At 50.4% G+C, this 14,874-nt stretch overlaps 1 protein-coding gene across 3 annotated transcripts in view; it reads right to left on the reverse strand.

Annotated features, from left to right (window-relative positions):
• Positions 1-14,874, reverse strand: part of LOC106575182 (rho guanine nucleotide exchange factor TIAM2) — a 108,530-nt gene that overhangs the window by 2,003 nt on the left and 91,653 nt on the right. For all 3 annotated transcript variants that reach the window (XM_014151838.3, XM_014151537.3, XM_014151621.3), the window contains exons 16-26: positions 14,273-14,467; positions 8,737-8,805; positions 5,075-5,200; positions 4,483-4,591; positions 2,035-2,214; positions 1,809-1,927; positions 1,343-1,451; positions 979-1,037; positions 798-900; positions 554-641; positions 143-285 (exon numbers count right to left, since the gene is read on the reverse strand). In XM_014151838.3, coding sequence (XP_014007313.3) covers positions 143-285; positions 554-641; positions 798-900; positions 979-1,037; positions 1,343-1,451; positions 1,809-1,927; positions 2,035-2,214; positions 4,483-4,591; positions 5,075-5,200; positions 8,737-8,805; positions 14,273-14,467 — 1,300 coding nt within the window. The remainder of the gene's footprint in view (positions 1-142; positions 286-553; positions 642-797; positions 901-978; positions 1,038-1,342; positions 1,452-1,808; positions 1,928-2,034; positions 2,215-4,482; positions 4,592-5,074; positions 5,201-8,736; positions 8,806-14,272; positions 14,468-14,874) is intronic.

Below are 14,874 nucleotides of genomic sequence, written 5' to 3' on the forward strand. Positions count from 1 at the left end.
AATACAGTCACTAATATCTGGCCACCAACACTACTGTATGTACAGTAAGTTAATGAGTGCTTATAAGGTTTAAGTCAAGGTCATGTTGTCTAAAGATAATTATTTGAAAGGATTTTTTGGAACAGAGCAGGGATGTACTCACCTATCCTGGCAGAAGGCAGAGTGCTGCGTAAAGGCGTGAGGCGCTCCTTACACCCCATCTCGGCTGGGAGCATGTTCCGTCTGACGTTCTCCCGGAGGATGGAGCAGATGACCTTGATGATGGTCACTTTGCATTCTGGGACACTGGAGGGAAACACCGGTACCATGCTCAGAGAGCAGGGCTAATTCACACAGTCTACAACAGGAGGGTCCCACTTCTCTGCGACTACAGTCCTGCTGGTGTTTATTTCCCCCTGACACTCAATGGACAACTGATTGGCTAGAGAGCCCATGCAACCCCTGACCTTGTAGAAGGTAGTCTCTGATAAAGAGGATAAAGAAAAACCAGCATACTCTGTGGCCCTCGAGGACCAGAGCTATAGATCCAGTCAGAACTACTGCTCTCTCTTACCTGCTACACAGCTGGAAGACTGTCTCTGGCCTTCCCTCCAGTTCAGACCTGGTATGAATCAGCTCCCAGATGCAGGTAGTCTCAGTTCCTAGGAGGAAGGGATTGGAGAAGATCCTTTTAATCAAGACATCTAAATTTAGTTTCAAAAGACTCAATATCCAAGAGAATATGATCTCTGGTAGTTAATGAGAGCCAGAAGGGGGGGTGGGGTGTGTGTGTGTGTGTGTGTGTCTTGCTCTCTTACCTGCAGTGTTGCCTAGTCGGACCTGCAGTGCAGAAAGCGGGATGAGCCAGCGGAATTTGAAGGGGTCTATGTCTCCATGGGAGTGCGCCAAGCGAGGGGTGGTCTGCTCACACACGAGAGAGAGATGTTAGGCACTGCTGGCATCAAAGGCATATGAAAGTAAATGAAAGAGCGAACTCACCATCTTCTTCTTGAGCTTGTTGCTCTCCCTGTAGACAAGTATCACTGCCTTCTTGAACACTGATGAGAGAAACGAAATGAAAACTTTGAGCACAACTTGGGAGTTTACACAGGAATCCATCCTGTCAGAAAGTTTACAGCACATTGGCACTACAATGTGTCCATAAAACCCCAAACTATACTGGTATAACACTGAACAGCATCATCCTTTTGTGGATATACAATACATTTATCTAATAGCTAGTCATAAAATATGTGTTTGGGTTAAGCCAGTGGAGTCCAGGCTGAGAGACAGCCTCTGGCAAGGGCCAGGCACTCTCTTTCCCATAATACCGCAGTAACGGTACAGTGTCTTTCTAACTCACCAAACACGGTCATCTCGGGGTCCTTTCTCATGCGGCCCAGAGAGGGATGGGGGTTGAGCCAGACGACAGAGGAATGCATGAGGAATTCTCCCATGGTAAGCTCTGTGACCTGGGAGAGAGAAGGCCATGGGCCACAGTCAGTATGTGCGGGACATAGTAAGTACTGTATCTGTACAGGGACCTGGGCCACTCGTCTAACAAACAAGTTCTCTCTGTGTTGGGTGATTGTTGAGTATCTAAAGAGGAAGTATCTATACGGGAACTTGGCTATTTCCAACCAGTTTTCTGTAGGAGATATACATCACTAGGATGAATAGATTAAATTGACCCTAATGGTTGTGCAGCAAATTCAGGCTGTGCTGGTGTTAGTCCAACTACGTGTCTAGATTGAAGATGTGAGTGAGAGTGATGAAAGCTGCTGTAAGGGAAGCAGAGGGTAGCGCAGGGTACATTACTGTATAGTTACCTCCTTCTCATGGCCACTCTGCTCTGCCACCAGCTGGTCAAACACAGAACCATAGTCCTCATAGATCTTCTGCATCTCATTGATGTGGCTGGCCACCCTCTCCATGGCCTTCAGGGCCTCTGTGGGCACAGAGGAGGGAAAGGAAGGGTTAATGTGTGTGTGTGTGTGTGTGTGTGTGTGTGTGTGTGTGTGTGTGTGTGTGTGTGTGTGTATATCTTCAAGTTACCTGTGAGGTGGTAGTGCTCCTCGCTGTCTGTGTCAGTGAGAGAAACCAGCTCTCGGAGCAGTAGAGGGTATTTCAACACTCTCTGGACTGGCTTGATCAGGTAGGACTCCAGGGTTGAGGAGTGCTGCTTCATAGGGTTCCTCGCAGCCAGGAACTCCTTAAAGGCCCAATCAGTCTTAGCTGTAGACAACAAACAGACTTATTTACCAAGCCCTGTACATGTAAGTTGTTCAGTCACATCTTTCATTCTGTAGCACGCTTGGAGGACTGTGCCTAGTGATGCTAAATAGACCCACCACTGTATCTTGGTGCGATAATACTTGTCCACATGGGGGCAGTATAGGCTACTCCTCACCACTGCAGAAAAGGCAACACTGCAGGTAGCTACTGTAAAGCATGGTTTGGACATGAGACTGCCACTCCATTGCAAACAATACCATTGAAAACAACCACAGCAGTGATTTTCATTCACAGTGTGCATAGTGAGGAGAGATGTCTAACAGTGGGTGCTGTGTGGTCTAGGCTTGGGCAGGAGCTCACCAGAGCAGAGGACCGGCACCTCAAATGTTCTACTGCTTCAGCTCCTGTTCCTCTCATAGAATATTAGCTCAAAGGTATTGTGGAGCTCCTGCACCTAAATATAAACAGTACTGGCACCAAAACTGAGTACCGGCACCTATTTCAGTCCAAACCAAGCACAGTGTAGCATTGTAACACATTGAGAGGCATCCTGGAGGTCAGGTGTAGACATTTCTTGCCACCTCGCTGTGTGTCTCATGTGTAGAAGGATTGAGAGGCCATTAGAGTATTAATTATAGCACTCTGAGCTACAGAGACAGGCAGCTGCATTGACACTTCACACAGTAATTGGCAGGCAATTAACGCGTAAACGAGTAAACACAAAAAGTGTATGCGTAGCGAGAAGGGGCCCGGTACCACGTCGGCAGAGTGAGAATTAGTAATTACTAGAACCGCTGACAGACGCCCACAGATTCTCTGTGAACGCCCTCGTTCAGTTGTGTTGGGCTCCGCTGTGCTAGGCTTTGTTGTACGAGCTGGACTGTGCTGTGATGGACTGGGTTATGCTGTGCTGTGATGGACTGGGTTATGCTGTGCTGTGATGGACTGGGTTATGCTGTGCTGTGATGGACTGGGTTATGCTGTGCTGTGATGGACTGGGTTATGCTGTGCTGTGATGGACTGGGTTATGCTGTGCTGTGATGGACTGGGTTATGCTGTGCTGTGATGGACTGGGTTATGCTGTGCTGTGATGGACTGGGTTATGCTGTGCTGTGATGGACTGGGTTATGCTGTGCTGTGATGGACTGGGTTATGCTGTGCTGTGATGGACTGGGTTATGCTGTGCTGTGATGGACTGGGTTATGCTGTGCTGTGATGGACTGGGTTGTGCTGTGCTGTGATGGACTGGGTTATGCTGTGCTGTGATGGACTGGGTTATGCTGTGCTGTGATGGACTGGGTTATGCTGTGCTGTGATGGACTGGGTTATGCTGTGCTGTGATGGACTGGGTTATGCTGTGCTGTGATGGACTGGGTTATGCTGTGCTGTGATGGACTGGGTTATGCTGTGCTGTGATGGACTGGGTTATGCTGTGCTGTGATGGACTGGGTTATGCTGTGCTGTGATGGACTGGGTTATGCTGTGCTGTGATGGACTGGGTTATGCTGTGCTGTGATGGACTGGGTTATGCTGTGCTGTGATGGAGAGTTGTGTTCTAATGCATGTTTACGCTGCTGTTTCCTACTTCAGTTCATTCTGCTTCATCAGAGACTGTTGGGGAACATGCAAAGCCGCTTGCAAGATTATTCCTGCGCTATTAAAACGCAATTTTGGTACCTGCTTCTAGGAATGCAACGCGTAATCTTGTAATGGGAAGAATTTAAGAGGCACCGGGGTGCAATTTCCCCACCTGCTCGGTTTCATTTATTCTGCGCTGGGCAGCGTGCCCAAACCAGAGGAAGAGGCCAACGTTGCGGGCATAAATTAAGTTCAACATTTATATTCAAGCATATAAACAGGGACACTCAAAATTACTAGCACTCCCCCTGTCAGCGTTTCATGGTCTTTCTCTCATTATAGACCAGCATTCGTTAGCTGTGCAGCACAATGGGGGCACTCCAGCTAGCCTAGGCACTTTCACAGTTTTACAGTGGGAAGCCATTTACAGTTGAGTTGATATGAAAGAGAATATGGGAGTCTGGAATGATTGAGTGAATACGAGGAGAGGTTGAAGTAAAGTGGGATTGCATCACTTCACCAAGCGAGTAGCTCCACTCAGAGACATTTCACTGGAGTTCATTATTGATGCTGGACCGTAGGCGCCATGTCAACCATGTCATTTACATAGAGTGCTGGGGTTGGTGGGGATGACGCAATGGAAGTGCAAGGGAGTATTTTGGGGGTGGTGGGTAGAGGGGAGACCTGTACCTCTCTCCAGGACTTTCTGGACCTTGATGTGGTTGGCACAGAAGCCACTGTAGAGCTTGAAGTGATCAGCGTAGTACAGGAAGGATCCACCCAGAGAGAAGAGAAGCTTCTGGAATAAGAGAGAGACAGAGGGAGAGTAAGAATGTGTGAAGGAGAGCGAGATGGAGTGAGCATGTGAAGTCGTGACCTGACCACTCTCACCTCCCTCTCACGGGACAGTATGAACAATCCCCCAGGCCTGCCATCTCTAACCCCTGAGTACAGTGCTTTTATCAACATACAATTCTCCATGTCAAAATGGCTAAATCGATATGATGCCATGTCGATGTGGTAAATCAATCATGTGTGAACCTGTAACAGTCTCGCAATAATAAATACAGATATATCTCAAAGTGTGACAGGACACTCACTGTTCATCATAGCAATGAAGGGGGTTTGGGTGAGTGATTTCACATATTTGTATGTCATTTGTGTATGCTCATTGGTTAATGCGTCTATGAGAATGCGGTTTAATCATGTCATCTAAGTGTGTGTGGATTGGCAGAGGCAGTTGTAACACAAGGGTCACAAACAGTGTTTCTGTGTGTCATACCTTAAACTGCACAGGGGTTTCCAGGGTGCTGAAGTCAGGTGAAGAGGCGATCCTCTCCTCTAGCGTCTGCAGGAAGACCCTCTGGAAGTCCAGCATCTCTGGCAGGCTGCCAAACAGACTATCCATCTAAAGGAAAGGAGAGACAGGAGCCTGGTCAGTCATCTCTTTACAGCAGTCAGTCAGCGATAGCTCTCTCTTTACAGCAGTCAGTCAGCGATAGCTCTCTCTTTACAGCAGTCAGTCAGCGATAGCTCTCTCTTTACAGCAGTCAGTCAGCGATAGCTCTCTCTTTACAGCAGTCAGTCAGCGATAGCTCTCTCTTTACAGCAGTCAGTCAGCGATAGCTCTCTCTTTACAGCAGTCAGTCAGCGATAGCTCTCTCTTTACAGCAGTCAGTCAGCGATAGCTCTCTCTTTAAAGCAGTCAGTCAGCGATAGCTCTCTCTTTACAGCAGTCAGTCAGCGATAGCTCTCTCTTTACAGCAGTCAGTCAGCGATAGCTCTCTCTTTAAAGCAGTCAGTCAGCGATAGCTCTCTCTTTACAGCAGTCAGTCAGCGATAGCTCTCTCTTTAAAGCAGTCAGTCAGCGATAGCTCTCTCTTTACAGCAGTCAGTCAGCGATAGCTCTCTCTTTACAGCAGTCAGTCAGCGATAGCTCTCTCTTTACAGCAGTCAGTCAGCGATAGCTCTCTCTTTAAAGCAGTCAGTCAGCGATAGCTCTCTCTTTACAGCAGTCAGTCAGCGATAGCTCTCTCTTTAAAGCAGTCAGTCAGCGATAGCTCTCTCTTTACAGCAGTCAGTCAGCGATAGCTCTCTCTTTACAGCAGTCAGTCAGCGATAGCTCTCTCTTTACAGCAGTCAGTCAGCGATAGCTCTCTCTTTACAGCAGTCAGTCAGCGATAGCTCTCTCTTTAAAGCAGTCAGTCAGCGATAGCTCTCTCTTTACAGCAGTCAGTCAGCGATAGCTCTCTCTTTAAAGCAGTCAGTCAGCGATAGCTCTCTCTTTACAGCAGTCAGTCAGCGATAGCTCTCTCTTTACAGCAGTCAGTCAGCGATAGCTCTCTCTTTACAGCAGTCAGTCAGAGATAGCTCTCTCTTTACAGCAGTCAGTCACTAGTTAACATCCTCCTCTGATGTCTCAGGTGACAGGCAGTTAGGAACAGCCTCTCTCTCTTACTATCAATTCAATTCATTTCAGAGGGCTTTATTGGCATGGGAAACATGTTTACATTGCCAAAGCAAGTGAAAATATATCATTAACAAAAGTTAAATAATCAATAACAAATTAACAGTAAATATTACGCTCACAAGTTTCAAAGGAATAGACACATTTCAAATGTCATATGGCTAAGTACAGTGCTATAATGATGTGCAAGTACAAAAGGGAAAATAAATCAACATAACTATAGGTTGTATTTACAATGGTGTTTTTTCTTCACTGGTTGCCCTTTTCTTGTGGCAACAGGTTACATATCTTGCTGCTGTGATGGTACACTGTGGTATTTCTCCCAATAGATATGTGGGCTTATCAAAATTGGATTTGTTTTCTAATTCTTTGTGGGTCTGTGTAATCTGAGGGAAATATGTGTCTCTAATATGGTCATATATTTGGCAGGAGGCAAGGAAGTGCAGCTCAGTTTCCACCTCATTTTGTGGGCAGTGTGCACATAGCCTGTCTTCTCTTGAAATCCAGGTCTGCCTACAGCGGCCTTTCTCAATAGCAAGGCTATGGTCACTGAGTCTGTACATATTCAAAGCTTTCCTTAATTTTGCGTCAGTCACAGTGTTCATGTATTCTGCCACTGGGTACTCTCTGTTAAGGGACAAAAAGCACAATCTCACAGTCTCTCGCTCTCTCACACCATCATTAAAAGGTGTTCAGGGTGTCTTGCTCTCCGCTGTGTGCCTAGACACGTCTGAGTGTCTGATAATGTTGGTTTAATCAGCCCCACTGCTCAGTGTGTATCGATGGATCTCTCCTTTGAGAGTGTCGTCCTGAGACTGAGGTCATGCTCAGTTCACATCACTGTTCACTAGCTACAGGATGTGGACTTCCATTAGCATTCCCCAGCCATGGCCTTCTGGGCTCACAGAGGAGGGACAGACACATAAGGACTAATCTTAATCTGAGAGAAGAGTCAATCGTGTATCGATTAAAAATGGAAGAGGTATAAGCATAATTTTAACCACGTTTTGGTCCTATGTTAGTAAGGGTTTTAAGAAGGGGAGGTCCGTAGAGTTTATTGCTACTAGAAATGAATTTAACCCCACCCAAATCTAATCAAGCTATCCATCTCTCAATCTGTGACCTCATATGAACCAACCTCCTAAAATTCTCAATTTCTATTAACTCCCCCATCTCCCAATCCCCCATCCTTCCTCCATTCTAATCTTCCATCCTCCCCCATCTCCCAATCCCCCATCCTCCCATCCAATCCTCCATCCTTCCTCCCCCATCCCCCCATCCTTCCTCCCTTCCCCCCCATCCAATCCTCCCTCCCCATCTCCCAATCCCCCATCCTGCATCCTTCCTCCATTCTAATCCTCCATCCTCCCCCATCTCCCAATCCCCCATCCTTCCTCCCATCCCCCATCCAATCCTCCATATCTCCCAATCCCCCATCCTTCCTCCCATCCCCCATCCAATCCTCCATATCTCCCAATCCCCCATCCTACATCCTTCCTCCCATCCCCCATCCAAATCTCCCTTCCATCCCCATTCTTCCTCCCATCCTCCCTCCCCCATCCCCCAATCCCTCATCCTCCCTCCCCATCCTTTCTCCCATCCAATCCTCCCTCCCATCCCCCATTCTTCCTCCCAACCTCCCTCCCATCCAATCCCCCATCCTGCATCCTTCCTCCATTCTAATCCTCCCCCATCTCCCAATCCCCCATCCTTCCTCCCATCCCCCATCCAATCCTCCATCCTCCCCCATCTCCCAATCCCCCATCCTTCCTCCCATCCAATCCTCCATCCTCCCAATCTCCCAATCTCCCATTCTGCATCCTTCCTCCCATCCCCCATCCAATCCTCCCTTCCTCCCTCCCCATCCCCCATCCTCCCTCCCCATCCCCCATCCTCCCTCCCCATCCTTTCTCCCATCCAATCCTCCCTCCCATCCCCCATTCTTCCTCCCAACCTCCCTCCATCCTCCCTACCATCCCCCATCCCCATCCTCCCTCCCACCAACACTCCACCCATCGCACCAAACCCCCCATCTCCCAATCCCCCATCCTTCCTCCCATCCCCCATCCAATCCTCCATCCTCCCTATCCCCCATCCTGCATCCTTCCTCCCATCCAATCCTCCCTTCCATCCCCCATTCTTCCTCCCATCTTCCCTCCCCCATCCCCCAATCCCCCATCCTCCCTCCCCATCCTTTCTCCCATCCAATCCTCCCTCCCATCCCCCATTCTTCCTCCCTACCATCCCCCATCCTACCTCCCATCCCTCATCCTCCCTCCCACTAACACTCCACTCCACCCATCGCACCAAACCCCCTCCCATTGCACCAAACCCCCCTCCCATCCCACCAACCCCCCTCCCAAGCTACAAAACCCCCTCTCCCATCTCACCAACCCCCCCCCATCCCTCCACTCCCATCTCACCAAACCCTCCTCCCCCATCCCTCCACTCCCTCATCCCAGGGCACCCTCCTCTACCTCGTCCAGCGTAAGGAAGGTCTCGTTCTGCAGTGGCTTCAGGTAGATCTCAAACAGGCAACTCAGGTCCTGGAGGAAGGAGAGACAGACAGACAGAAAGAGGAAAAATACAAGAGGTGGGTTAGTGATAGGGAATCCAACACTGCATTATAGGGCTGTTATCGGTATCAACAGTTATTCAATCCCCCCAGAAGTGATCCGTTATCTCCTCCTCTTCCATTCTCTCCTCCCTGTGTTTTAATGTGGCTGCGGATCGTCAGGGCTTCACTGGTGATATTCATATTAGGCTGATTTACAGCCCCCGCCGCACATCACAGACAAATGGTTACAGCCGCTGCAGAGGACGCTGGGAAGGCATTCTCCTCCCCTCTACAAATCACCCACCCACCGCCTCCCAGAGAGAGAGAAAGAAAGACAGCGAGAGACAGAGAGAGACATGGTGGAGATCATGAAAGGAGCTCTTTAATGTGAGAGAGAGACCGAGAGAGAGACCCGAGAGAGAGACCAAGAGAGAGAGCGAGAGAGACTGAGCGAGAGAGACTGAGCGAGAGAGACTGAGCGAGAGAGACAGACACAAAGAGAGACACCGGGAGAGACACCGAGAGAGACCCAGAGAGAGACAGAAAGACAGAGGAGACAGAGATTGAGAGAGAAAGATTGAGCGAGAGACCGAGAGATTGAGCGAGAGACCGAGAGAGATTGAGCGAGAGACCGAGAGATTGAGCGAGAGAGAGAGAGATTGAGCGAGAGAGAGACCGAGAGAGAGAGAGAGATTGAGCGAGAGAGAGAGAGATTGAGCGAGAGAGAGACCGAGAGAGAGAGAGAGATTGAGCGAGAGAGAGACCGAGAGAGAGAGAGAGATTGAGCGAGAGAGAGAGAGATTGAGCGAGAGAGAGACCGAGCGAGCGAGAGAGAGACCGAGAGAGAGACCGAGAGAGAGACAGAGAGAGAGACAGAGAGAGAGAGAGAGAGACAGAGAGAGAGACCGAGAGAGAGAGAGAGACCGAGAGAGAGAGAGAGAGAGACCGAGAGAGAGAGAGAGAGAGACCGAGAGAGAGAGAGAGACCGAGCGAGCGAGAGAGAGAGACCGAGCGAGCGAGAGAGAGAGACCGAGCGAGCGAGAGAGAGAGACCGAGCGAGAGAGAGAGAGAGACCGAGCGAGAGAGAGAGAGAGACCGAGCGAGAGAGAGAGACCGAGCGAGAGACCGAGCGAGACCGAGCGAGAGAGAGAGAGACCGAGCGAGAGAGAGAGAGATTGAGCGAGAGAGAGACCGAGAGAGAGAGAGACCGAGCGAGAGAGAGAGAGACCGAGAGAGAGAGAGAGACCGAGCGAGAGAGAGAGAGACCGAGAGAGAGAGAGACCGAGCGAGAGAGAGAGACCGAGCGAGAGAGAGACCGAGCGAGAGAGAGACCGAGCGAGAGAGACCGAGCGAGAGAGACCGAGCGAGAGAGAGAGAGAGACCGAGAGAGAGAGAGAGAGAGAGAGACCGAGAGAGAGAGAGAGACATGGTGGAGATCATGAAAGGAGCTCTTTAATGTGAGAGAGAGACCGAGAGAGAGACCCGAGAGAGAGACCAAGAGAGAGACCAAGAGAGAGAGCGAGAGAGACTGAGCGAGAGAGACTGAGCGAGAGAGACTGAGCGAGAGAGACTGAGCGAGAGAGACAGACACAAAGAGAGACACCGGGAGAGACACCGAGAGAGACCCAGAGAGAGACAGAAAGACAGAGGAGACAGAGATTGAGAGAGAAAGATTGAGCGAGAGACCGAGAGAGATTGAGCGAGAGACCGAGAGATTGAGCGAGAGAGAGAGAGATTGAGCGAGAGAGAGAGAGATTGAGCGAGAGAGAGACCGAGAGAGAGAGAGAGATTGAGCGAGAGAGAGAGAGATTGAGCGAGAGAGAGACCGAGAGAGAGAGAGAGATTGAGCGAGAGAGAGAGAGATTGAGCGAGAGAGAGACCGAGAGAGAGAGAGAGAGATTGAGCGAGAGAGAGACCGAGAGAGAGAGAGATTGAGCGAGAGAGAGACCGAGAGAGAGAGAGAGATTGAGCGAGAGAGAGACCGAGCGAGAGAGAGAGAGACCGAGAGAGAGAGACCGAGCGAGAGAGAGACCGAGAGAGAGACCGAGAGAGAGACCGAGAGAGAGACCGAGAGAGAGAGAGAGAGAGACCGAGAGAGAGAGAGAGAGAGAGACCGAGAGAGACCGAGCGAGAGAGAGACCGAGAGAGAGACCGAGAGAGAGACCGAGAGAGAGACAGAGAGAGAGACCGAGAGAGAGACCGAGAGAGAGACAGAGAGAGAGAGAGAGAGACAGAGAGAGAGACCGAGAGAGAGAGAGAGACCGAGAGAGAGAGAGAGACCGAGCGAGAGAGAGAGACCGAGCGAGAGAGAGAGAGAGACCGAGCGAGCGAGAGAGAGAGACCGAGCGAGAGAGAGAGAGAGACCGAGCGAGAGAGAGAGAGAGACCGAGCGAGAGAGAGAGACCGAGCGAGAGACCGAGCGAGACCGAGCGAGAGAGAGAGAGATTGAGCGAGAGAGAGAGAGATTGAGCGAGAGAGAGAGAGATTGAGCGAGAGAGAGACCGAGAGAGAGAGAGACCGAGCGAGAGAGAGAGAGACCGAGAGAGAGAGAGAGACCGAGCGAGAGAGAGAGAGACCGAGAGAGACCGAGCGAGAGAGAGAGACCGAGCGAGAGAGACCGAGCGAGAGAGAGAGAGAGACCGAGAGAGAGAGAGAGAGAGAGAGAGAGAGACCGAGAGAGAGAGAGAGACATGGTGGAGATCATGAAAGGAGCTCTTTAATGTGAGAGAGAGACCAAGAGAGAGACCAAGAGAGAGAGCGAGAGAGACTGAGCGAGAGAGACTGAGCGAGAGAGACTGAGCGAGAGAGACTGAGCGAGAGAGACAGACACAAAGAGAGACACCGGGAGAGACACCGAGAGAGACCCAGAGAGAGACAGAAAGACAGAGGAGACAGAGATTGAGAGAGAAAGATTGAGCGAGAGACCGAGAGAGATTGAGCGAGAGACCGAGAGATTGAGCGAGAGAGAGAGAGATTGAGCGAGAGAGATTGAGCGAGAGAGAGAGAGATTGAGCGAGAGAGAGACCGAGAGAGAGAGAGAGAGATTGAGCGAGAGAGAGACCGAGAGAGAGAGAGATTGAGCGAGAGAGAGACCGAGAGAGAGAGAGAGATTGAGCGAGAGAGAGACCGAGCGAGAGAGAGAGATTGAGCGAGAGAGAGAGATTGAGCGAGAGAGAGACCGAGCGAGAGAGAGAGAGACCGAGAGAGAGAGACCGAGCGAGAGAGAGACCGAGAGAGAGACCGAGAGAGAGACAGAGAGAGAGAGAGAGAGAGACCGAGAGAGAGAGAGAGAGAGACCGAGAGAGACCGAGCGAGAGAGAGAGACCGAGCGAGCGAGAGAGAGAGACCGAGCGAGAGAGAGAGAGAGACCGAGCGAGAGACCGAGCGAGAGAGAGAGACCGAGCGAGACCGAGCGAGAGAGAGAGACCGAGCGAGACCGAGCGAGAGAGAGAGAGACCGAGCGAGAGAGAGAGAGATTGAGCGAGAGAGAGAGAGATTGAGCGAGAGAGAGACCGAGAGAGAGAGAGAGACCGAGCGAGAGAGAGAGAGACCGAGAGAGAGAGAGAGACCGAGCGAGAGAGAGACCGAGCGAGAGAGACCGAGAGAGACCGAGAGAGAGAGACCGAGAGAGAGAGAGACAGACTGAGCGAGAGAGAGAGAGAGACCGAGCGAGAGAGAGAGAGAGACCGAGCGAGAGAGAGAGAGACCGAGCGAGAGAGAGAGAGAGAGACCGAGCGAGAGAGAGAGAGAGAGACCGAGCGAGAGAGAGAGAGAGAGACCGAGCGAGCGAGAGACCGAGCGAGACCGAGCGAGAGAGAGAGAGAGAGACCGAGCGAGAGAGAGAGAGAGAGAGACCGAGCGAGAGAGAGAGAGAGAGAGAGAGACCGAGCGAGAGAGAGAGAGAGAGAGAGAGACCGAGAGAGAGAGAGAGACCGAGCGAGAGAGAGAGAGAGACCGAGCGAGAGAGAGAGAGAGACCGAGCGAGCGAGAGAGAGAGACCGAGCGAGAGAGAGAGAGAGATTGCGAGAGAGAGAGAGAGATTGCGCGAGAGAGAGAGAGAAACCGAGACTGAGACCGAGAGAGAGACCGAAAGAGATTGAGCGAGAGAGAATGAGAGAGAGACCAAGAGAGAGAGAGAGACCGAGAAAGAGAGACCGAGACAGAGAGAGAGACCGAGACAGAGAGAGAGACCGAGACAGAGAGAGAGACCGAGACAGAGAGAGAGACCGAGAGAGAGAGACAGAGAGAGAGATGGAGCAAGAGAGAGAGACCGAGAGAGAGAGATTGAGAGAGAAAGAGAAAGAGAGAATGAGAAAGAGAGAGAGACCGAGAGAGAGACCGAGAGAGAGAGACAGAGAGAGAATGAGAGAGACCAAGAGAGAGACACCGAGAAAGAGAGAGAGACGAGAAAGAGAGACAGAGAGAGAGACCGAGAGAGAGAGAGAGAGACCGAGAGAGAGCGAGAGAGAGATTGAGCAAGAGAGAATGAGACCGAGAGAGAGGAGACAGAGAGAGAGACCGAGAGAGAGAGACCGAGAAAGAGAGAGAGACCGAGAAAGAGAGAGAGACCGAGAAAGAGAGAGAGACCGAGAAAGAGAGAGAGACCGAGAAAGAGAGAGAGACCGAGAAAGAGAGAGAGACCGAGAAAGAGAGAGAGACCGAGAGAGAGACCGAGAGAGAGACCGAGAAAGAGAGAGAGACCGAGAAAGAGAGAGAGACCGAGACAGAGAGAGAGATGGAGCGAGAGAGAGACCGAGAGAGAGAGCGAGAGAGAGACCGAGAGATTGAGCAAGAGAGAATGAGAGAGAGACCAAGAGAGAGAGACCGAGACAGAGAGATTGAGCGAGAGAGAGACAGAGAGAGAGATGGAACAAGAGAGTCCGAGAGAGAGACCGAGAGAGAGATGGAGCAAGAGAGTCCGAGAGAGAGTCCGAGAGAGAGAGATTGAGAGAGAGAGATTGAGCGAGAGAGAGATTGAGCAAGAGAGAATGAGAAAGAGAGAGGAGACCGAGAGAGAGAGACAGAGAGAGATTGAGCAAGAGGGACCGAGAGAAAGACCGAGAGAGAAAGAGACAGACCCGAGAGAGAGACCGACACCGAGAGAGAGATTGAGCAAGAGAGACCGAGAGAGAGACATAGAGAGAGACCGAGAGAGAGAGAGCTGACAGGGATTAAGAGACCAGGTGGAGATCATGAAAGGAGCTCTTTAATGTGCTCTGAGAAAAGGGGTGAGACGGAAACTTGAGCTGAACAGGGCCTCTGAGAGAGTATAAACAATGATGCAGGTTATATCTCTGCGGTCGGTCGGTTGGTAGGTCGGTAGGTAGGGCCACACAGTCTCGGTACTATTCAGTGGCTTTCCTTTCTCTTTCCATCTCATCCTGGCTCAACTGATTGTTTCGGGGAAATTTGCCATTATCTTAAACAAACATAATAGCCAGATAACAAATCATTACCTTGACATAGGACTTCTCTGTGTCCACCAGCTCCTGGATGACCTTGCGGAGCCTCTCGGTGGCACTCATGTGTCGGGGGCAGGGTCTGAGCAGTGTGGTCTCGGCCCCTGGGTGCGGGGGGTCTTTGTGGCCCTCCATCAAGCCCCCGGAGCCCTCTTGGAAGGTGTGGTACAGCGTGCACACCGTCTCCACGCTCTGCAGTGGGCGATAGCGAGAGACAGGTTAGGGACTGCATGAGTAACATGTACACAAAGCTTACTAGGATCACAAGGACTTTTATCTTGTTTATCTTACCACATAGATATACAGTGCATTCGGAAAGTATTCAGACCCCTTGACTTTTTCCACATTTTGTAACATCACAGGCTTATTCTAAAATGGATTCAATTGTGTTTTTCCCCCCTCAATCTACACACAATACCCCAAAATGACAATGCAAAAACAGGTTTTACATTTTTTCTAATGTATTACAAATATAAAAAACAGAAATGTCACATTTACATACAGTGCCAGTCAAACGTTTAGACACACCTACTCACTCAAGGGGTTTTCTTTCTTTTTTACATTGTAGAATAATAGTGAAGACATCAAAACTATGAAAT

Source organism: Salmo salar, chromosome 01, assembly GCF_965601325.2.
Source record: "Salmo salar chromosome 01, fSalSal1, whole genome shotgun sequence".
NCBI lineage: Eukaryota > Metazoa > Chordata > Actinopteri > Salmoniformes > Salmonidae > Salmo > Salmo salar.